The following is a 23155-nucleotide window of genomic DNA, read 5'->3' as shown; positions in this document are numbered from 1 at the left end:
ATGTTTTGTCAAAGTTTTTGTTTAACATTTATTGAATCATGCCAGTGTTGTGTTCTACCAAACTGCACATTGCATTGAGTTTTGCTTCCTGCCAGTCATCTGACAAAAAATGGAAGTCCCTACAAGGAAATTATCTCTCAACACATCGCCTTAAAAACTTTCATGTCCATATCGACTTATTAGGGGTGTTATTGTCAACTGGGACAGTTTTTGATATCAATATGGCTTCAAAGTCAAGTAAATGTAGAATAACGGTGGGTTATATTAATAAATGATTGGGGGACATGTGAATTACAAAAAATGGAACACTAAATGACACAACTGTGGCAATTTAAAGATGAGGAAATGTTAAGTCAATGCGTTTGCTACTCTAACTGACCTGCTGGCATTGAGTTTGAGTTTCTCCTCTGTGTCCTTTAGAAGCTGTTCAAAGTCCAGGTCACTGGAAACCCCTGGAATGCCCAGCTCAACAAAGGCATGGTCTTCAGGAAAATCTCCAGGCCACTCCATACTGCTCTGCTAGGAGGAGGAACTGGAGGGAGAAACAGAGAGGTGGCCTTACTGTATAGTATGAAAGACACAACACATGACATGTTCCAGTTCATAAAAGAAAGTAATGGAAAAGACAGCAATGGTGTCAGGATTAAATCAACAATGTAGACTGACATCAAACAACTGAGCTATCTGCAGTGTTGTATTATCACAGCTGTCTGTCAAGAAACAAACCACAAACACTGTACACACACACACACACACATACACACACACACACACACACACACACACACACACACACACACACACACACACACACACACACACACACACACACACACACACACACACACACACACACACACACACACACACACACACACACACACACACACACACACACACACTCATATGGACTGTAATAATTTGAAATGTCCTCAAACAAGAGTCTTATTAGGAGGCAGAAATAAATTGCACCTGAAACAAAAGGAAGCTTATATCATTAATAAAAACAGTTCGCTGCTTCTCCTTCAACTTTCCCTCCTCTTTCCTTGGAAAATCATTTGCAGCAGGAAGACCCCTGATCAAAATGCATTGGCTCAGCCTCTAACCATTTCCACCTACTGATACTACAGTGAGTTAACACAGAAAAAAAGATAGACCAAATAAATAAACAATGAGGTGAGATGCTCTTCAGTCGAGGCTTTAAATAAACAACTCATCTCCTTACGTCTCCGCCAGAACTGAGGGCCGCCCCCCTACCCTGTGGTGCTTAACGCTCATGCTAACAGCCAATCGCACGCCAGTGCCGCGTTGCTGGGTCTCATATCAACATTGTCATCAACGCGAGTCAAGTGGAAGGTAATGGAGAGTGTCTGTGTCAATTTGGCTTTCTCACACTCCGCCTCTCACCCCTTCCTCGTCATCTGCTCTGATTTTAATAATCCCTGTCAAACTCCAAACAGCTCCCCGCACTCCGCTCGGCTTCTTCGCTGCTGCACACAGTCTGTGCCACTCTCTCTGACAGGGCAGACAGGAAGCTCAACATTCATTTAGCCTGCACAAAGGGAGGCCTGTCCAGCTGGACAAATATTATTTTCCTCTGCTGACAGCCTCACCAGTTAAGCTTGTCCTTTATTATTTCTTCCTCTCTTCATCTCTCTTACTGTTTCCCCTCATCATCACACTCCCTCTGCGCCACTGTCTGAGAAGAGGTCTATATGCAGCCATTACTGAAAGGGAATATTTTCAATCCAAGGATTAGGAAACCCAACATTGTAATTATATGGGCTGAGCCAGACAGTGTGTGTGTATTTTCACACGTGCCTGTCTGTGTGTGTGCCGTCGTCAACACCATGCTTCCCTACAAGTGTATGAAAGATGGATGGACATATGGACAGAGGTTCTGAATGTATACACTGTGTGTCTGCTGGGTGTTTTCCTCCCAGTTTGCCAATATATCATCTGTTATCTTAAGCATGAGTGTGTACATGCAATGTGTGTATATGTCAGGAGTCTCCAGGCAGCACACAGGGCCTCATTAGTACTATACTTTAAATCATCCGGTCTCTATTGTCTTGTCATTAGCTCTTTACAAAGCAGATGTTGGTGGAGCCCCTGTGTGTTTCAAAGTGTTGCAACAGGGACAACTGGGCCGGGCGCTGAGATGCTGCCTGCCTGAGACATCGACTCTGCAGCTATTAGATCACAGTAAGAAACAAAGTCACACATACACACACACACACACACACACACACACACACACACACACACACACACACACACACACACACACACACACATCACTGTCCTATCTCTCTTGTTGCTGCCTGTCTACCCCAGCTAGGCTAACACACAGGCCCATTTACAGTAATGAGTTTGTCCTGAAATATTTAGCAGCACGTCCCCCAGGCCGCCGCTTTAAAGCCACTTAGAGCATGTCAAGTTAAAGTCAACATTATTTTAAAGGGCGTACCTAACAGTCTGCGGCAAAGGAAACATAATAAATTAAATAGGTGCATATCCTGAGATCACAATACTGCTGAGAACTATCTTATGCATGCCCAGGGGGGAGTTTGGCTCCACTGTTACTGTGCAAACATATAGTCCTGCTACACTGTATTTGACTGATTTTCTTCTTTAAAATAAGTCCTGTCTGCTTATCGATGAGCTTTAGTCTCATCACATTTGATATAGTGACATTTTTCCTCAATCCTGTTCAAATGTATAGGTCACTTTTTTTCTGTACCTAAGGGAAATATGTGGACATAACATCTTCTTAAAATATGTAGCGTAAGCCTGTTCAGAAATTGCAGCGCAGCAACTTGGCATCATCATAACAAATGCCTATGTGATTAGCTTACACCGAGGGAATGAATAATACATGACTTAATCCTCATATTACTTGTTGTTGCTGTTTTGTGAAATAATCATCATCATTCAACAGTATTAAAGTACCCTGAGCAATGAGTCAATTACAACCATTGAAAAACAAGACAATATTGTCACACTGGAGCAGTTCATATTGTGTAGCTTATTGTCTTCCAACTGCCATTATTACAGTAATCGTAAACCTCAACATTTATATACTCTGTAACTCTAACTGGTATACAACAAATACATATGGTGATATTTCCTTCACAGATGAAAAAAAAATGTTTCAAGTGAAAAAAAGACATTGAATCAACACATCATCAGCTGCAAAGATGCCTGGTGCCCACTTGGGCCGCAGCAAATTAGTTTTATTTCAAGTAGATTGCAACATTATTTTATGATTAATTGATGAATCAATTTGTCTCACAAAGTCTCACAAATTCCCAGACCTCAAGGTGACATCCTCTAATTGCCTGTTTTGTCCAACCAACAGCCTAAAGGCAAAAGGTATTTAATTAACAATATTGTATAGCAGAGAAAAGCAGCAATTAATCACATTCGAGGAGCTCGAGCCAGTTAATGTTTGGTATGTTCTTTCACCTCCGACTTAAATTAATTGATCAATTATAAAAAAATGTTGTTGATTATGCATCTTCTGTCTACTGCCTAATCGGTTACTGACATTACATTATTGGACCTTGAAAATACATTTTATTCTCATTGACAGCAGTTCTTTATAGTATTTTACGGTGTTAAATTATGATGTGCAGGTAAGTAACACACCTAAGAGAGAGTGACCTTAGACTGTAAATCCAATATTAAATTCAATGATAAAATTGTCTAACAGCTGTTGACTTTTGGCCATGTAACCAGGCATATCCAGACCTTTTGGACCAGAGGCTTATTTATTTATCAAATAATTGCATGTAGGCTACTGACTGTACTTGTTTAGGTCACTCTGACTGGTAATCTGTACCTTCTAATGCTGTTTATTCATACCCAAAATTTATTTTGAGCTACCACACATACATTAATGTGCATCTTACCTTTCATAACATCTTTATACTCTTCTCCCGATGAAATGTGAATCCTTTTATAGTTTGGCACAATATGAAAAGCGTCATCTGCAGCGACTCATTTCTGACATTTATCTACAACACAAATTTGTGGTTATGCCAAAACGGTGAAACCAAGACAACTCTACAGCATATATGCCACCAGATTACAATAATAATTAAATGAATGTGATGGATCTTGAAGCATCGCTGTGGCTGAACGTTAACCGAACACTCTGCTGTATAGTAGTTGTTGTTGTCAACAGTTAACGAGCAGCTTCTATTTCAGAAATCACCTTTCAAAGGGATCGATCGATCAGATATTCCCGTTAATCAATCACTGCTGTATGGTGGATATTTCCGGGACAGAAAGCGTCCGTGACAACAACCTGGAAGTAACTCTATGAAAACTTCCGCTCGGTGGGAGAGTCTAACTGGCAAAGCAAATAGGTGGTAGATGACTCTGAAGTAACGGAAAATATGCAGTTTTTGTTCCTAGTTGTATGTATAATTTTATATATCACTTGTTTTCAAAATATGTTAAGTGTTTTATTCAATAATATATTCGATTTAACGTTGCATGTGCCCAAAATACATATGCAGTATGCGAATGAACCCACCCACCCCCAACAAAATCATCTGTGCCGTGATTATGTCAACATATGGCTGGTATGGGCGGCGAGCTGAAGATTTCACACCTATCGACTATTTATTTACACTTTTGAGAGACGTCGTCGTGTGTGTCTGTTGACGAAATTGAACATATATGTAAGGAATAAGCAGTCGATCACACACACACACACACACACACACACACACACACACACACACACACACACACACACACACACACACACACACACACAGGAAACACTGCTCACCGTATTAGATGTCAGAGTTTTGGCGCGCCAACTCGTCACTGGAGGAACACACAGTCATCTGTGGCATGAGAGAGGTACCTGATCAATCAGCTGTGTTAAAGCAACTTCAAATCAAATACTCATGAAATGAACATGAACCGACCGATTTGTGCTCATTTAGTCAACTGTGAGCCAGACGGTGCAGCCGTATGGCTGTCTGTGTCAAGCAGTTGTTGCTGAAAGTTTTAGTGTACCCATATGTTGTTGTACATTCAATTAACTTTTCTCAAACTTTATTATTTAAATTATGTTGGTTCAGACAAATGAACCCCCTCCACTCCTAAGTAACATAACGTGTCATGTGTGCAGAATGTATAAATGTTCTTCTTCTTGTTTTCCAACAGTGAGAGCACCTTGTCAAGTACTAGTTAGACAAGAATTTCAGCATTATTCTCTATAATTGCTGGAATGACCTTTCTTAACTTGTAATTTGCATCTCATAGACTGGCAATTCCTCTTCCTTTTCTTCTTCAGAATGGAGCACTGCACACATGTGTTTCAAATCTCAGGAATCAAGAGCCCTGAAAAGAAGAGAGTTTTGATCCAAGGGATCCAGCAGCTGAGGGGGAAATACATTGGTGGCTCAGTGAGTAGAGATCGAGCTAGACTTTTTAGGATCTTCATTTTTTTTTCTGACATATGTAATAAGTATTCTAATTGACTAAAGATTCCCTCCTAGAGTGAGAGTCTTTAAAAAGTGTCTCATCAGCAACATTGAAACCCAGAATGAGAAAAACAAGAACACCTTTGTATTTTAAATAACCAGCAAATGCTCATATTTTTTCTCCTTATTAAATGATGAATGTCATATTTATTGTATAAAAACAAACAAACAAAAAATAATTAATCCACAGTCACACATCTTATATGCCTACTACATGGAGCCCTAGGCAGGTTAGCTTATTAATAGTCTACTTGGCTAAATCTAGTGTTAAGCCCTGAGACTTTGAATCTCCTATGAATTGCAACTACAGCCACTTAATGTGAAAATGTTTGATAACATTATATCACTGGCTGTATATGCTTAATAATATGTGACAGCAGGAATGAGTTACGTTCATTCACAGGGGCAGTATGGTAAACATGGAGAGAGAATGGTCTCTGACTGACAGCAGTACCTTTTTGACTTTGTGTCTGTCAAGTAGATGTATTCACACAGAGAGAGAATTCTTTGTGCTTTGTACTGTAGTTTTTAGAACTGTAAAGTATTTCTGATGGTTCTTTGGGATGTAAATACATACTGATGGGTTGCTGGTTGCATCTTTTCCTACTATGGTTTTTTTACAGTTTTAATTCATTATGTGATCTTTTCAAAGGTTATTCTAGTGGTAGATACTGTAAGTGTGCCCTTATAACTTGTACTTAAAGTTTTAAACTACAGTATTATTCCCATATGTATGGCTGTGATAATTCACTTCATATTCATCAATGTGTTTGTTTTTTTTATACAAATGATGTTGTCCAAATGAATGACTTCAAACCAGCTGTAATTATAACTAACCACATAAGTTATTAAAACATGTGAAGAGTGTTTGTCTAGATACAATAATACAAAACTGTGAAACAAAGGTTTATTTGATTTTCATTTGATCCTTATCACTCCAGCCTCTTCCAGAGAAATGTTTTTTTCTTTATCAAGTGAAGTCCACCTCTAATGTATTAGTGTCTTACATTTTCATGTACTGATGCATTAATTATCTTCCAGGTCTATCAGGACATCAGCACCCATCTCATAATCCCTCAGGTTTTGTCCAGCGAGAAGTTTTTGGCAGCCTGTGCTTCAGGTCAGTCATAAGTATTATAATAATAATGATATGGGTAAATGTTCAAAAATGAGTCATATTTGATTAGCCTAATTATACTCAGATCACTCATCTAACGAAGCTACTTCCAGCACATCACTGTAGCTCTCCTTTGTTAAAGTATAAAGACTGACTCAACCCCACTGTATTCCAGTTCATTTGATTTTTGGCTCATCTTGCTCCATTACTGTTTCTGCTGTTTTTCTCCTCCCAGGAAAATGGGTTGTGACTCCAGACTATGTTTTGGACAGTGTTAGGAATGGCTCCTGGCTTGCAGAGGGACCCTATGAGGTGGCCATTTCCACAGGTGCCACATCCACCTTCTACCCTGTCAGACAGTGGAGGGAGAAGGTGGCCAGTGGAAGACTAACAGGGGCCTTCCAGGGTTGGAGGGTTCTTCTTATGATCAAAGAGCCTACCCGCAGGGACATGTTCAAACGGTGAGGTGTTGCACAAAAATGCTTTATCACCAGTGTTGAGTAATTTAACTAATTTGACACATATTTGATAAATAAAACATGTATACAATCTAATTGTTACAAGATATGATAATAGATTAATTGTTATTTATTTCTGACAGGCTCCTAAAAGCTGGCAGGGCCAAAGTATACCGCTTTCCTCCTACCTCTCAAGCCTCCATCACTCATGTCATGGCTAAACCTGTTACAGAGGACTCAAACTCCCTTAATGCTCCTTGTTATCCTGTAACCCATATTGTCCAGCATCTCTTTGGGGTAAGTAAGTCTGAGAGAAGGATTTAATACTGGATTGGCCAGCTTTATAGTGTGAATTAGAGCGGGGCAATATGTTGATATATTAATATTGCGATATGAGACTAGATATTGTCTTAGATTTTGAATATTAAATAGAACTAGCTGTTCTATTACTCATTACATCCACATTACTGATGATAATTTATCAAAAAATCTCATTGTTTAAATATTTTGTAAAAGCACCAATAGTCATCCCTACAATATTGTTATAATCAAGGTCAAAAATATCCTCATGTTTGATTTTGTGGCGACATCAAGCAACCCCAATCTGAATTGATTATCATGACTCATTATATTATTCTTAATTAATTTTTCAATTCAATTTTAAATATCTCATGTGGTCAGTTATACAGTATATGGAAACAGTACTTGAGCCTCAACAGCTTTAATTTGTTTTTGTTCACGATTAGTTTCTCAAACATGTTGTTTAAAGCTTTAAAATAAAATTCATGAAAATCTTGTTTAAAAGTCATTAAAAATCAGCGACCGTTTTTCCCTTTGGCAGAGCAACTGTGCGGATATGAATTTCCATGTAACAAATGATCTCCCAGCTGAGACGAAGGAGGACAGTTTTGTTGATGTTGACTTCTCTAAGCTTGAAGCTGAGCTCAGGGACTATGTCATCAAACAGCAGGTGTGTGTGTTACGGAAAAGCGCTAAAGCGTGATTTCAAATCATTAATGCATGAAACTTTAGCTGGTATACTTTCATGGTCACTTTAATAGGCTGCATTAGCTGCATTATAAATATTTGACATTATTAATGTGGTCTTTTTCTGTAGGGCCGGCCGAGACTGTGTTTCCTTGAATTTCTGGGTTACCATGACCCCCACCGTCCACAGTCACAGGTAGACAGGCATGCATACCCACCCCCCCACCCTTGATCAGTACCACACATCTGTAAAATAACTGTTTCCTCAAGAAGATCAGGTCATTCAATTTCCTTTATGTCATACATTTCAATGGAAAGTGACATATAGAGCAAGGGCGCATCATACTCAGGTCACTGATTTAACCACCACTGTCAGCTGATCTGAGAGTTTTGATTGGCAGGCCTATTAACATTACTCTCCACTGTCTTGTCCATACCTTACCCAAGTGGATCCCCATCAGATTGCTATTATAAGTGCCCGTGTATTTCCATTCTGTACGCTCTGTACTCCATATGCTATTCACCAATAGCTGACAGTCAGAAATGACCACAGGAACCTTTGATGCCCATTCACTTCCTATTTCCATTACCCTTCTGCCCTCGTTTCCCCCCCCCCCCCCCTCTTTCTGCCGTCTGTTTCTTTGAGTGCCATGTTTTTTCCCTCTTTTCCATATACTCGTTAAGTTTCATCATTGTTCTTTTATTCCTTTAGGCAACAGAAACAGACTTCAGCAATGTCGGTAGTATGATAGAGTGTGGTCTCTTCATTGAAGCCCTGGACTCAATCAGAAGTGCAGTGTTCCCAGGTCTGCTGCCACCAGCGCAGTACCTGGTTTCTCTCTTAGAGTATGCACAGCAGGTAGGACCAGAATTACCAGACTGTATTAATTCCCAACTGCTGCTGCATGAGCCTCGGGGCCTGTCTGACTGTTTAACCTGTTTCACAAGATTTCTAGAATTTATTTCCTTTCTGGCATTTTATCAGGCTTATTGTCATTAAACTAAACTGTAAATTGACATTCTTGCTGTACATCAAAATATCCAGACCACTCAGACTCTTTGTCTGTTTATTATGTCACAGGGTCATGCCACAACTGTCTTCCTGAGAAATTTCCAGCATGTCATGTATAGTCTACTCATTACCAACCCTCCCTGGCTGGCGCCCCAGACAGTGAAACATTATTTTAGTAAGGTGTTACAGTGTCCTCGGTGTAAGGCGGGCGTGTGGCCTTTTCTAAAGACAGCCATCAGGTAAACTGCTAAACTTGTGAAACTTCTTGACAAATTATTCTCTTTAGTATTTGTGCTCTCTTAATTTCTTAGATGTTTGGAAAGAGATACTTTTATTTTAAAAAGTAATAGACTTTCCTTTTCTCATATGCACTGTTTTTCCATTTGTCCTTCAGTTATTGCCTGTCCAATGAGTTTGCGTGTCACCCGCTCCCTGGACCTGCCCTGCCAACACTGTTACATTTCCACAGTGACCTCCTGGCATTTTTCCTCAAGCTCTTCCAGGGGGAATTCCACTCCATCACCACTGGGTAACAACATAGATACACACTGTGGGAGATAAGACATTTGTTTTAAATGCATAGTCCTTTTCCATTCTGTTCATCAACAGAGGACTTAATCGTTGTTGCATGTATAGAACTTGCATATTCCAGAAATCCTCAACAAATCATTGTATTTTAACTGGTGTGTGCTGCTTCATTCACCCCTGCCTTTCTCTGTCTTAGGGATTTTCTACTGCTTCAGGGAACAGGAGTATCTCAGTTATCAGCATCAGGCTGTTTGCTATATAGAACATTCTGGACTGTGTGGGAGCGCTCCACGCTGTTGTCTTGTGCTGTGAAACAGCTTGTCCAGCTGATGGTGCAGGCTGCCACAAAGGTAAATATTATGAATTGTATATATTGTTTTACTAATTTAGTTGTCTCATATTACAAGTATCAACCAAAGTGGCTTGATTAAAGTTGCAGTCGCCCAACAAAAGTGTAGATATTCTGATCAATTTTAGTCAGGGTAGTCAGATAAGTGATCTGACCTGTCTTCTTAGAACTTGTTAATTCTTGTTAATTCAATAGTGGTATATTGTTTATCTTCACTGTAGGACTACGCTAAGAGGGATGAGAAGCAGAAGCTGCATCTGGTGACCACACTTCTGGACCTCCTGTCTGTGTTGGTGGAATTCTGGTGTCAGCAGCACTTTAAACTGAACCAGCACCTGGTGGATAAGGGCCTGAAAGACCTTGCAGAGCACTTCGCTTGTATCAGCCAGGGTATGAAAATACAAATGAAAATATAGTCACAAATGGCAATTTGCAGGTTCAAATGTGTTTGCGCTCAACAAAAATTAAAGCAGCAAGCAGCAACAAATGAGTTTCAGGCTTTACAATGGTGAGCATATTCACTTCAGCTAGTGTAATTCTGTTTAAAGGAGTGAAAACAATCGCACACTTGTGTCATCATTACAAAGCCTGCTGCATTTCATTAATTACACGCTCTAAGTTCCGTTAGATGTGAACAAGGAACTGGGTTTTCGGATACGCGTTTGTGGCTTTTGTGGCGACCCCTATGGGTCAGGCTCAAAATGCTTAGGTATACTTATATGCAAACATAGACTAAAGTCACAAGCAAGATTTATGATGATTGGACAAATAGTTATTGAGTTATGGCCAATATCCTGCTAAGCCCACCCAGCAAAAATATTCTTGTTGATGGCCGCCATGGTTTTGGACTGACCTTATTCATTTATAGTAGAATTTTGTTTTCCAAACCATTACTATTTTTCAGTTTAGCAAAAAATCCATTGTGGCAGACTTTTATGGTCCAAGAGGCATTAAGGGCGAGGTCTTTCAAAGATTGCATTTTTGGGCCTTAATTACAGCGCCACCATCTGGAAGATTGCGCTCATATTTCTTAGGAAGCATTTGCACATAATTTCCAGTAATTGGGCCAGAAGGGTTCTACCCATTCATGGTGTGAACCCTAAATATGCTAAAATGTTCAATACAATACATGAACCAATTTATTCACAATATTAAACAGAAGAATTTTGATTTTATCTTTTGAAAGTTATCCCATGCAACAGTGTGACATTTCGATTATGGAATGTTTTTCTGACAAAGACAACTTGCTTTTTTACGTCAAAACTCATATTTGACAGTATGGTATCTGTTCTGTCCTATAGATGTGTCTCCAGGGGTTCTGGCAGAGCTGGTAGTCAGAGTGTCCTCCACCAGACTTAGGTTAGTGATGACTGATGCCATATTCAGGAGTCTCTGCTGCAGAAATGGATTTACTGTGGGAGATGAACCCCTCTCTCTCAAGAAAATGGTGTGTATATGTTTGGCTCTGATAAAATCTGATGAAACTACATGTTTGTATTAAGATAGCAAATAATAAAGGAATGAAATATACTATAATACAGATTTAAAATATTTCTTATAAATACACAAGTACAGGGTTTCCCACAGCACTTTACAGTTAAGGCAGCCGCCTAAGCAACACACGCCTGCCACCTTAAATAACGTCTTAAACAAATAAAAATAAAAATATATGATCAGGGCGTGAATTTCAGCGCGGGATTGCAGGTATTGCGCACAATTTAATTGATTCCCGCAAATCCAACACTTATATTCCCGCACACATTTACAGCGATGTATATTAATGTTCAACCAACGTCTGCAGCGGTGCTTACTGCAGGACGACTGGCCGGAACCGCTATGTCCGACTGTCTGACTTCGACCCTGAACACACCTGTAGCTCTCTCTGCAGCTCCCGCTAGCATAACACAGACACGCTAACAGTGATATTAAGTTTAAGGAAACAAACACAGACCGCTGGTTAAAACATAAATCTACATCATCTGAGGCAGAACCTGCTCAGAAAAACTAATGAAAACAGCGCCATGTGATGTCATCATTAACAACGTTAATCCTCAGACAGGTAACTGTGACGTTACTATAGCAACACGTTTCAGGCTTTCTCATTCAGCAGTCCTGAAGAGAGATAGTGAGGCAGATTCAACAAAAACGTGATGCTACTGAAGCTGAATATCACTAATTAACTGTATAATACTATATAACTTGTAATTACTATAAAATATAGTTCAGAGAATAAATTAACTATATAAGATACTCACTGGCCTAACCTGTGCAATCTAATGTAATCCAATACAGCAGCTCTGCTATAAATTCTACATTTATGAAGCTTATACTACATTTTTTAAAAAGAAGGTGAAAATTCTGCTTTATGTTCATTATTGAGTGATTGTGGTGTATTAGGATGCATTATATTGAATGGTGTTCCTAATATTTTGTCCATTCCATCAACATACATGAGGAGGGCAAAATATTAGGAACACCTTTCAATATAATGCACCCAAGTACACCACCACCTCTTAGTACAACCTCAGTAATAAACTAAGTGGAATTATCACATTTTTGACAATGTCAACAAAAACTAAAAATGTATAACCCCCCCCCCCCCCTCCGTCTCACTGCTCCCCACCACCTTAACTAACACATTTTCTGTGGGAAACCCTGAAGTACCTTGTAGTTTTGTTGTTAAATGTTTGAACTCTGCTTTTATATTATGATAAAGAGGAATAAAACACAGATGTTACATTAGTTAACTTGGCAGTGTGAAAATTGGTTTAGATTACAATGCAATTCTGTGCTGCAGAGACAAAGACTGCTGATGTGGTATACCCATTATATTGCAGTAGAACATCTGGCTTTCTTACTCACGGTTCGTGTCCCCTAAAGACACACAAGCATCTACTTGCACTATAAAGGCACTGTCTAACCTTGTGTGGCTGTATGTGTGACTTCTGACAGGTGCTGTCTTACCTGCCTGCTCTGGGAAGTTTAGTTCAGAGTCCCAGCGGTGCTCGCCACAGGAATGAACCCACCTCCCACAGCTGCACCAGCCCAGGCACCGGCTGCGGGTCAGTTACACACAGCTGTCTGTCTATACCACTTTTAGTCTCAGTTGTATTTTCACAAGAGCCTGAAGCAGAACATGTAAGGACATTCGTGCAGAGGTGGGGGCTGCACACAATATCAGTGGATATTGTGAGGACTCTAGGACTCACATTTTTAGTCAACTTGGGACACATTTTCCTTATTTCAGTGTCTTATACATGACTACTTTTAACCTGAAGTAAACTGACTTGTGTTTAAAGATCATCTTGGGAATTTCAAACGGCACTGTCCATTGCAAGTCCATTGTCCTTCTCTGTCTTGTGCTTACCTGCTCTAATTCAACAGTTTCTGTGCAAAGTCACTTAATCCAAGCTTTAGATTTACATCTAGACATTACTTTCTTTATCAGTGTGACTTGTTGCTTCTTCAAAAGCTAATGGTGCAATTCCCCTTGTAACCGTTTTAAAAATTAACAAAAAGGCATGTATAACAGCATTCAATCATGTTACTGGTTGGATGAGCAAAACGGGTGAAAATATACAAACCTGGGGGAAATTTGAGTGGAGGGGAACAAAGGAACACCTGGAGAGAGAGATGGTGTGTGTCTGTGTGTCTGTGTGTGTGTGTGTGTTGGGGGGGGACTGAGGGAAAGCTGGGGAGAGGCAAATGGAGGTCAGACGGAGCGTGAGGAGTTGGCATGTGATGGGTCATGCCCAGGTCTGATCCTATCAGTGCGTGCCTGCTGACAGGAGGGGTGCAAAGGGAGGTTAGACCCCTCCTCTCACACACACAGACACACACACACACACACACACACACACACACACACACACACACACACACTCATATACACTCACGCACAGCTGAGTCTAAGTTGGATAGGAAGCCGACAGATAGACAGACTATGATATCCCATCAGGCCTTTGTGTCTTCCCTCACGACCACCAGCTCTCAGCCTTCGCCCCCCTTCTCCACCTCTCTTAATCTGCCCTCGCATACTAAATCCCTCTTTGCAGTCTTGAACGCAATCACGCACACACACACACACAAACACGCACACACGCCCTAACCCGTATCAGACATCTGCTGTTCCACCAGCAGGTAGTTGGCCTGGAGAAGGGCAGGAGTCACCAGGGAGCAGGTTCATGTGAAGGCTACTGGTTCATGCACTGACCAGATCCTCTCTTCCTCCTATCACATCTCTATTTCTACTTAATTTTTTTCCCACAGTTTGAAGACTTCAGTTTATTTGAACGTAGACATGAGAAGAACTGTATCAAAACAAGGAATGCAATGTGTGTGCATGAGATAAAGAAATGCCAAAGGGTATATGGAATCATTTGACCCTGAAAGAAAGAATGAAATCAAAATGACAAAGTCTGTGATAAATTGAGAACAGAAACCAAAAGCAAATCTTGTTTCTCCTTTTTCATGGCTGAATTCATGATTCACATTTATAAATCTGACACACCCCTCAATCTCTTAAGCTTTCTCAATACACTTCTTTATTATGCTTCAGTGCAGATGAAAAGGAACTAAAATGGTAGCATAACATTATTTTAAGAATATTTTATGTAAGAAATAAACTGTATTTATAGTTGAAACACTTGTCAGTATTTCACAGTGCTTTACAAGACAAGTCAAAATATAAATAGCACAAATGTGATTTTGGTTTCATAAGAGAAGTATTGATGTTAAATGGTTCTGTTTTTATTTGCCTTTTCAAAGTGTTTTGTAGGACACAAGACAAACCCCTGAGCAAGATGTTGGGCTTTGGATTAATGAAAAGAGTCAGAGCAGGTCTTAACGGTTGAGAGAAGCCACACAACCCCTTTACTGTATCTTTCTATTTATGCTGTGAGAACACATTAGGCTGGTTTACTGTGACTTGAGGCTGCTGTAGTAGTGTATGAGATGATGGCAAGCATGCTTCTTCTGCATCAACAGGCAGCCTGGCAATACAACATGCATCTAAGCCAATCTGACAGGCCGGCTGATTGACTGAGTATTTAGATGGCCAATGACTTGCCGGCTGGCTGCGTGGCGGTGACTGCTGTTGCTGCTGTAATTACACGTAGGTTTCCTCCTGTTGGCTTAATCACCCACGGTGTAGAGCTGTTATCTTTTCAAATCATTTGACTATGCCATATTGGCTTCATCTCTTTGAACCAGACCGGTGTGTAGCCAGAGTATGCTTGATTTAAGAAAAGCCTTTAAATAGACAAACTCAGCAAATATTTAAACAAAGGAGGGACTTTTATCCATTTAGTTTTTGGCTTTCATTTGGATGAAGCCTTTTAGTTGGAATTAAAGCAAGTAGAAAATGTAATACATAGCTTCTTCTTGCTGTGGCATTGGACATGCACTTTCAATATTGCTCACGAGTTTCTTGAGAGTCAGCCACCAAGGGCACATGCTGCCTTAGGCCCAGAATTGATAGCTGGGCCACTGACAGCATGCTGGTCTTCTAAAGTAGATCATGAGGGGAGGGGGGACTGGGGTGTATACAAGCCAAGTATTGTCAACCTCCACAGCTGCCAGCCTATATGAACAGAGGACGCTTTGTTGAAGTGGTTTAAGTTGAGAAGTGGCACACCCTCATCAGTGCTTGAAATTAAGGATGTCCTGGGGACAATACAAATAACACCTGGGACACAAAAACATGGTATCTGGACAAGTCTGAGACAGTAGAGTAATCATGATTACAAATTGTTTTAATTGCTCAATTAAAAAAAAAAAAAGTGAGGTAGTACCGGAACAGGTTCTATGCTACACCACAGGAGCGCTTTTACAAACAAAATTAATCATAGGGCCTTTTTAAATTGGAAGTAGCGCAAGTTTGGACTTGTGTACTTGCTAGTTCAGGCTTGGCAAGTTTGACTTGGGACACAAACTTCCGAGGAGGGAGGGATGCAGTACTGTCATCATGCAATTGGAACAACAGCAGCTCAGCAGCAACAACTACCTGACAGTACTGTGACAGAATAATCTCAACTCAACGCTCCACAAACACTTCTTACAAAATAACATTATCAGTGAAGGAGAAAGATGCAGTAAATTATGTTATTCAGTCTATAATGTAGCTATAATAAAAATCCAAACAGAACAGATCAGCCTAAAATGTCATTTAATATAGACTGATCTGTTCATTTTAATACATTTATATTAACTGAAATGTGGTGATATCTGTACATATAGAGCCCCAGAGACAGCGCTGTTGTTCTGTCCAGTAAAAACATGAAGCGTTACTATACATTGAGACTGATGCAGTTAGATTTAAGCTGTGGGACAAACATCTTCCAAAAGGAATTATACCATATTATATCAAAATGTTGCGAAGACATTAGTGCCAGTGGCAAGTTATGAAAGAGGCGCACAGATCAGTTCATCGGCTCATAAAACAGGTTCACATTTGCACTGCATTTGAACTGAGGCCAAACACCCGGGGTGATTCCATTAAAAAAAATAAAAATTCAGATATAAGTGCAGGGAACAACTAGCATGTCAATGAAGTGATGCGAGTCACTGAAACAAAGTTATTAAACTGTATGTATTGTGTAGATTGAAAAAAATTGGGGCAATGTTTGCTAAAGGGACTAAATGTGATTTCAATTTCACCGCTAGATGTCGCAGCTCTGGATTGCATGTAACCAAAACAAACTGGCTCAGGGTCCACCCCCCATTTCTGCTCGCCTTCCCATCACTCTCCGTCCGCTCCTCCCCCTCTACCTGCCTGTTTTCAGTGAAGCACTTTCCATCCACTGACGAAATAGCTGACTGAGGAAACAACTGGACCCATTGTGATGTCAAGTAACGAAGTAAGTAATGTAACATCAGTAATGTATTTGTAATGTAGTGTAACAGTTGTTATTAGCTTTCTAGCTTTCCGATGCTAACGTTAACTAACAGCTAGTAGTTGAAAATTAACAAATTGAACATAGTAGCCAAGCCATCAACTACACATTGATCATTTCTGTTGGATTTTATGAGCACTGCTGGCAAACGGCTGTGACATTTGGGTTTTTGTACAATTTTAAAATTATTGACCAATACGTGTGTTGCTAGTGTAATGTAGCCAGAGTCTGGTTCATCAACTGTTTCTGAGGTAGCTAATGCTAAGTTAATTCCTTATAAAATTATAACGTTTTTTTTTGGTCAGATGAGAAACAGAGGTTTGTATCGTCTGTGTTTCTATCTATTTGAAGTAAAAAATATCAACATAGTGTGAAACGCCAGTTTTTCCAGTGTGTCAAAATCATGATTTACTTATCAGTGTATGTGTTGTTCATCTTTTACAGAGGCTGCTTCAAGAGTTGACCCTGGAAGGAGGCTTTTTGCAGCCAGGGCTGGTTTATGATGCAGCAGGCCATCATGGGGCTCAACTGCCAAGCCATACCTACCTCTGAGACATCTGCAGCAACATGCACCCCAACTTTACAGGCACATGCATCATTTAGAGATCAAAGGCAATTCAGTCCTGTTCAGTAGACTTCAAACATGTTTAATTAATCATTTATAATAATTTATGTTCAGAAGTTATTGTTTTGCCTATTGTTCATTAATGAGTAAACAAATTCTTCAAAAAATGATGTGTGGACATGCTTCATTCACTAATAACCTAGTTGTGAAATACCGTAAGTTTTCTGCTTTATGGTAAACAGTACATCAACTTACATTTCACTTGTGTATTGTCAGTGATTGAATTACACTCTCTAAGCAGTAGTGGACTAAGCCAGCGGAGCCCTAACTAATACTTTATCTACAGTGTTACAAAGGATTGAAGGTTGAAATGGATGAAGCATGAATATAATCTCAAATCATGTCAAGTTTATTGGTGAGCAGTATTGCACAGTCAATTCCAGAAAATAATCAAATACTACATTTTTTTTTAGAGTTATACATCACCTTTCTCTTCTTGCTGTAACCATCTGGACAAAAAGATCAATTGTAAATCTATACAATCTACACTTGGCAGTTGAAATGAAAACAAAACTTTAGCTCATTTATGCTAACAGCAAAACAAAACCGGGACCAGTCTGAGTAGAACTACTTTATATCCAGCACTACAGGAGTTACACACAGTCCTATTCTTCTTCTTTGTATCTCTCATAGAGGACAAATACACTTATAATCATCTCATTCACTGTGACTGCGGCTACCGCCAGTATAACACACGCACACACACACACACTTTATATTACTTTGTGTTTGAATGCTAGCTCGCTTCGTAGCTATCACGAAGCCGAGCTGCAGCACAGGCGGCTGTCTGCTGCTCTGTCACCGCTGAGCCTCAAATATAACCAATAGAGGCAACAGCTCGAGCCTGACCGTTAGCCCGTCCTAAGACTGTCAACTAAATGAACATGATATTATGCGACATTATGTCTAACGTTAGTCTAACACTAACTAAACAGATATGTGACTGTATATACACATAAAGTTACTTACTGGTCGAAGAGAAGAAGCTCGAGTTCATTTTGCCTCTCGCAGGCCTCTCCGCCTTGGAAATGAAAGGACTTCCGTCTCTATACAAGTCAATGGAGAATTCCCCAACCTCTCACTTGATTTATAACCTCAGTAAACGTTTTCAAAATGTGTTTATGGTCTCAATCGCTAGTGTAAAGCCTTCTTCAATGCAGTATGATGTTCTTTTGTGAAATTTTGGCCTCCCTGATTTTATATTTGACGAAGGTAAGGCTATGCATTAGGGCGTGGCTACGTCGTGATTGACAGGTTGATTGACTCACAGGTTCAGGAGCGCGGACAGATAGACTGCAGGAAATAGCCGTGAACTTGTTTCACACCGACAGTTTTCTCCGGAGTTTTGTGGTTATAGTTAGTCGTAACAGCTAACTTGGTTAGCATGACCAGGTTGCCGGTGTAGACTGTGGTAGATCCAGCCCTTGCAACCTCCCCCGCTCCGCCTCATGCCCCTCCTGATGCCCAAATAAGTAGAATAAGTACTGTTTTTATTTTTTCCGGCATGCACCTGAAATTTTCAAGATGGCGCTGCTCAGATCCGAAACTATTGGCTTCTGAGCAGCAGTCCACAAACCAATGGGTGACGTCACGGATGTTACATCCATTTCTTATATACAGTCTATGAGTACAACACACACAGAAGGCGTGTCACGTGACTCTACTCCAGCTGTCAATACACCATTAGTTGTTTACATAGCAAAAATGAAATTCTTGAAAGCTAATGTAGCTGTATTTCGCATATAGCCCCTTTAAGTCTGGGACAGTTGAAAGTAGAAGTCGGGACAGTTGCGGGACACTGAAGAAAAAAGTTAATTTCGAGCCCTGACCCTCATCCCAGACACTCTTATGGACTCTCACACACACACAGACACACAGAGCTTGTCTCATCTCTTCTCAGCCTTGTCCCTGCTAATAACAAGCAATGTGACAGGACGCATGTTTCCTTCTCACTGCTGGGAGCTCCTTCCTGGCTTCTGAACAAGCCAATTACCAGGGAACAAGCCTCTTCCCTGTAATACGGATGGCACTCTGCTTCAATGCAGCGCACGTTCACGTGCACAGACGTATACACACAGACACCTGTCAGGCTTCATGCAGGCAGATCTCCCATACCCACTCACAGGACTAGTGACAGCCCACAGCTATTAGCACGCCACTACTTTGAAGAGGCTTCACATTCTTTTGCTAGTTATTCCTCCTAATGTGCTTGCTCACATCGAATTCTCCGTCTCTGCGTTTGAGGCGTTAAGTGGGAGGAAAAGTGCTTTGGAGATGGGAATGGAGGTGTGTGTGTGTGTGTGTGTGTGTGTGTGTGTGTGTGTGTGTGTGTGTGTGTGTGTGTGTGTGTGTGTGTGTGTGTGTGTGTGTGTGTGTGTGTGTGTGTGTGTGTGTGTGTGTGTGTGTGTGTGTGTGTGTGGCCGACGCAGTAGGAGTTTGACAGATATTGTCAGATTTCATATAAGATGATACAGAGCCATGAGGGATTCATTTGCTAATAGCACTTTTCACAGTGCAGTGATGCCCGTTCCACTTTCTGTACCACTAGGTCTCTACACTGTCATACTTAAATGGTCAGTCATTGAAACTTTGGACTTGTTTATGTGAATCATGGGTAATCTCTCATTGAATTAGGCTTAACATATCTATTTTCTTATAATTCCCTTGACTGTGTCCTTTGTCCCTATACAGAATTCAGAGCACTGTGGTGAATGAAACAAGCACAGAGAAAGAGAACATCCCTAGAGGTCTGACCAGAATAAATGCAGCAGGTATGGCACGTACACTCACATATACACAGACCACTGCTTGACAATATTGCTGCACATTTGCAAGGAGTGGACTTTTAATGGACTGATGCACTGCACTAGGTCATCAGTAAAGAGGGGCATGATATCTCTGTCATCACTTTCAGTTTAATGAAGAGCACATAATGTATGGAGAGAGTGATTGATTTGCATCGGACCACGCTTCCATCTAGTCAGCTATAAGGGCAACTTGGCTGCATAAGTAGGCCTGCGTGTATGTTCGGGGCAGAGTTTGGACCATATCACCACTTCGGCATTATGCCTCCTCTGCTCGTTCTACTTGCATTGAAATTCAACAATGCACTTTGTTTTGTTTTGCTTTTTCCTCATGTCACATTCACCTTTTAAAAAAGTAATAGATAAATAAATAAATGAATGGCATGAACAGAACTAATAGGTTTCTCGCACAAAACAATACCACATATTAGTACGCACAGTGCACCTCAGATCTCCATTTTAGGGATATTAAATGTAGCAATTAGGGTAGCGCTGCAGATATACAGCGGCTGCACTGGTGGAACTTCCTGCAATTAGAGGCATGGCACTCTATGTGAACTCTCGAAGGTGTCAGAGCTCATATCTCCCCCCTCCACCTGATCAGAAAAGCCCTGTGCTGGAGCAAAGGAGGGGTGGAGGGTAAAGAAGAGGAGTGTGGGGGGGGGCTGAAGCAGGAGACTCAAGGCTGTTGGCATGTGTTGTTTTTCCACTACGTGATCTCTATACCGATGCAGTTGGCATTAATTTTTGATGAACCATCGGCATAGCATCCTCCCCTCTCGCCCTCTCATCCCATTCCATCTCATCCCATTCTCTCCCCGCATCTCCCTCTCCTTCTCTTACAGGCTTTTTTAGCCACATATGTAAGCTTACTTTATAATACGCACTTCTATGCTATAGTGCATCTATTTCACCTCCATTAACCTTGGTATCTTTGTCAAAATAGCTGAGAAGAGTTGGGATTTGGGATGAACTCTGTTTCAGTGTCTCATTATTTCCTGTTGGCAGAGTAAATGGGTAAATCCTACATTAAAAGTAGTCTATTATGCTTTTCCTTATTTTCAGTCATATATATATAATATTACAATGTCAGATATTCACATTATACATAATGAGGTAAACTTATGTAAAAGCAAACCCTGTGAGTAAAAGTACCAGTTTCAGAACTCTTAACACTTGGTTTCCTACGGTTTTTTGTACTATTAGTCCGAGCTGCTGTCACCTCATGACGGATTTCTTTATATGGTCATCTGCTCCATGCACAGGCATGTTTTCATTGTTTACCTGTTTGAGGTATGTTGGTAATCTGTAGCTCTTCATCAAACATCATCTTCAGTGTGGCCGTTTGAGCTTATACTATTTCTCCCTGCATTATTTCTGACGGATCTGCTCAACAAACAGCTCCAAATGTCTCCATATGTTGTTGTGTTGCCTGGTTTTTAGAGCTGTTAACGAAGCTCCACTAATTTGGCGAGGAACACATTTCATTTCCTGTAATTTTACATAATGAAAGTTGTTTGTTATTTAGTCATTTAAAAGTTTTTAATATGAAGCGGTAAAGCAGGAAATGTTGGGTTTGCATCAGCACTAAAGTAACACAACTCTGATATGGCTGCCCCTCGGCATGCCTCCAGAAAACTGGCCAACCAGATCAGAGGGGGCGGGAGGGGGGCCTAAACAGACAGGAGATAAGACTGCCTGTTAAGATACTGAGGCTGAACAGAAGGGCTGCACAAAGGGCCAGTATAAGTTTGTTGAACTATGAATCATTTAAAAATTGTTTTACTGTAGTATAGTCCAAGAATAAAAGTATAGAAATGGAAATGAGCATAATAGACCCCCTTCAAAATCTTTACCAGCGCGATTATTCAAAGATGGCCAGTGACATTAAAGCCACTAATTGATTTTTGGCACAATGAAAGCTTCAGTAATCTTGATTTTGGGAAACTGACATGTTGCCATTACTCTTAGAACCAGCAAAAGCAGTTCTCTTCAAATAGTTTTAAATATATCCAATAACTGGCACAGATTACCTTCCTAACACATTCCTGACAAATAGCATTGTTACAGGCTTCCAGCAGCTTTCTGGTCGAGGGATCGCCGGGCCAAGCAACACTTTACAGGAGTGTAGCAAGCAGACTGACGGATATAAAGAGCAACACATACATTTAACTTTTCTATTAAAGTGTGAAACGGGGAATTTATAGAAAAGGACAGGCGGATTTATCCTTTCCGTGCTTGTAAATGCTGAGCATGCAATTACCCCTATAATAGAGGCGTTGTGTCCAAATTGAAGCCATTAAAGTGATTTAACAGTGCGTGGATTGGCCCTGGCATTTGCGAGGATGTGTACACATGGGGTGTAGTGGAATGGGTGTTTAATCACAGCGTTTTAGAGGCCAGTAATAGCAGAGAAGTCCATGTAGAACATTGATGTGCCGCATGGTACAGCTTACTCATTAGTGACTGTAGCTTTTGAGTGGGGTCCACCCACTGTTTGGGTGTTTTGGATTTTTGGATTGAAAATATAATTGTGCTTCATTGATTTACATCATTATCGTTTCTGATACTGTACAACCATTTGAATATTGGGTTTCCAATGTCACATCTGCAAACCGATGTGTTCTGTTGTATGGAAGTTAATATATTCTGAAAATATATGCTACATTTTACAATGCAGTATATATTTTCAGAATGACAATTAGATTGAAATTATGAACTAACAACATTTTAATCACTGAGTATAGATACATGTTTAGTAAAATATCACTACAGAATGTGGGATAATAAAGTGCATAGTGCCTCTAACTGAAATTATGTATGGTATCTAAACATGTGTAAGAATTTGGTGATATACAAGATCGTCACTACACAG

At 40.3% G+C, this 23155-nt stretch overlaps 2 protein-coding genes across 2 annotated transcripts in view; one reads left to right on the top strand and one right to left on the bottom strand.

Moving 5' to 3' along the window:
• The window catches only part of kiaa0825 (KIAA0825 ortholog), a 113345-nt gene extending 112832 nt beyond the window's left edge, over nt 1–513 (bottom strand). The window contains exon 1 of the mRNA XM_062416714.1: nt 380–513. Coding sequence (XP_062272698.1) covers nt 380–510 — 131 coding nt within the window. The 5' untranslated portion in view covers nt 511–513. The remainder of the gene's footprint in view (nt 1–379) is intronic.
• A 4088-nt stretch (nt 514–4601) lies between these two features.
• The window catches only part of slf1 (SMC5-SMC6 complex localization factor 1), a 40119-nt gene continuing 21565 nt past the window's right edge, over nt 4602–23155 (top strand). The window contains exons 1-15 of the mRNA XM_062417723.1: nt 4602–4691; nt 5318–5429; nt 6549–6627; nt 6860–7085; nt 7226–7379; nt 7924–8052; nt 8200–8265; nt 8782–8928; nt 9151–9320; nt 9476–9610; nt 9806–9959; nt 10180–10348; nt 11260–11405; nt 12911–13020; nt 20168–20247. Of these exons, the coding sequence (XP_062273707.1) occupies nt 5319–5429; nt 6549–6627; nt 6860–7085; nt 7226–7379; nt 7924–8052; nt 8200–8265; nt 8782–8928; nt 9151–9320; nt 9476–9610; nt 9806–9959; nt 10180–10348; nt 11260–11405; nt 12911–13020; nt 20168–20247 (1876 nt within the window). The 5' untranslated portion in view covers nt 4602–4691; nt 5318. The remainder of the gene's footprint in view (nt 4692–5317; nt 5430–6548; nt 6628–6859; nt 7086–7225; nt 7380–7923; nt 8053–8199; nt 8266–8781; nt 8929–9150; nt 9321–9475; nt 9611–9805; nt 9960–10179; nt 10349–11259; nt 11406–12910; nt 13021–20167; nt 20248–23155) is intronic.

This window comes from Scomber scombrus, chromosome 4 (genome assembly GCF_963691925.1).
Source record: "Scomber scombrus chromosome 4, fScoSco1.1, whole genome shotgun sequence".
Classification (NCBI taxonomy): domain Eukaryota; kingdom Metazoa; phylum Chordata; class Actinopteri; order Scombriformes; family Scombridae; genus Scomber; species Scomber scombrus.
This window is presented reverse-complemented; position numbering and strand designations above follow the sequence as displayed.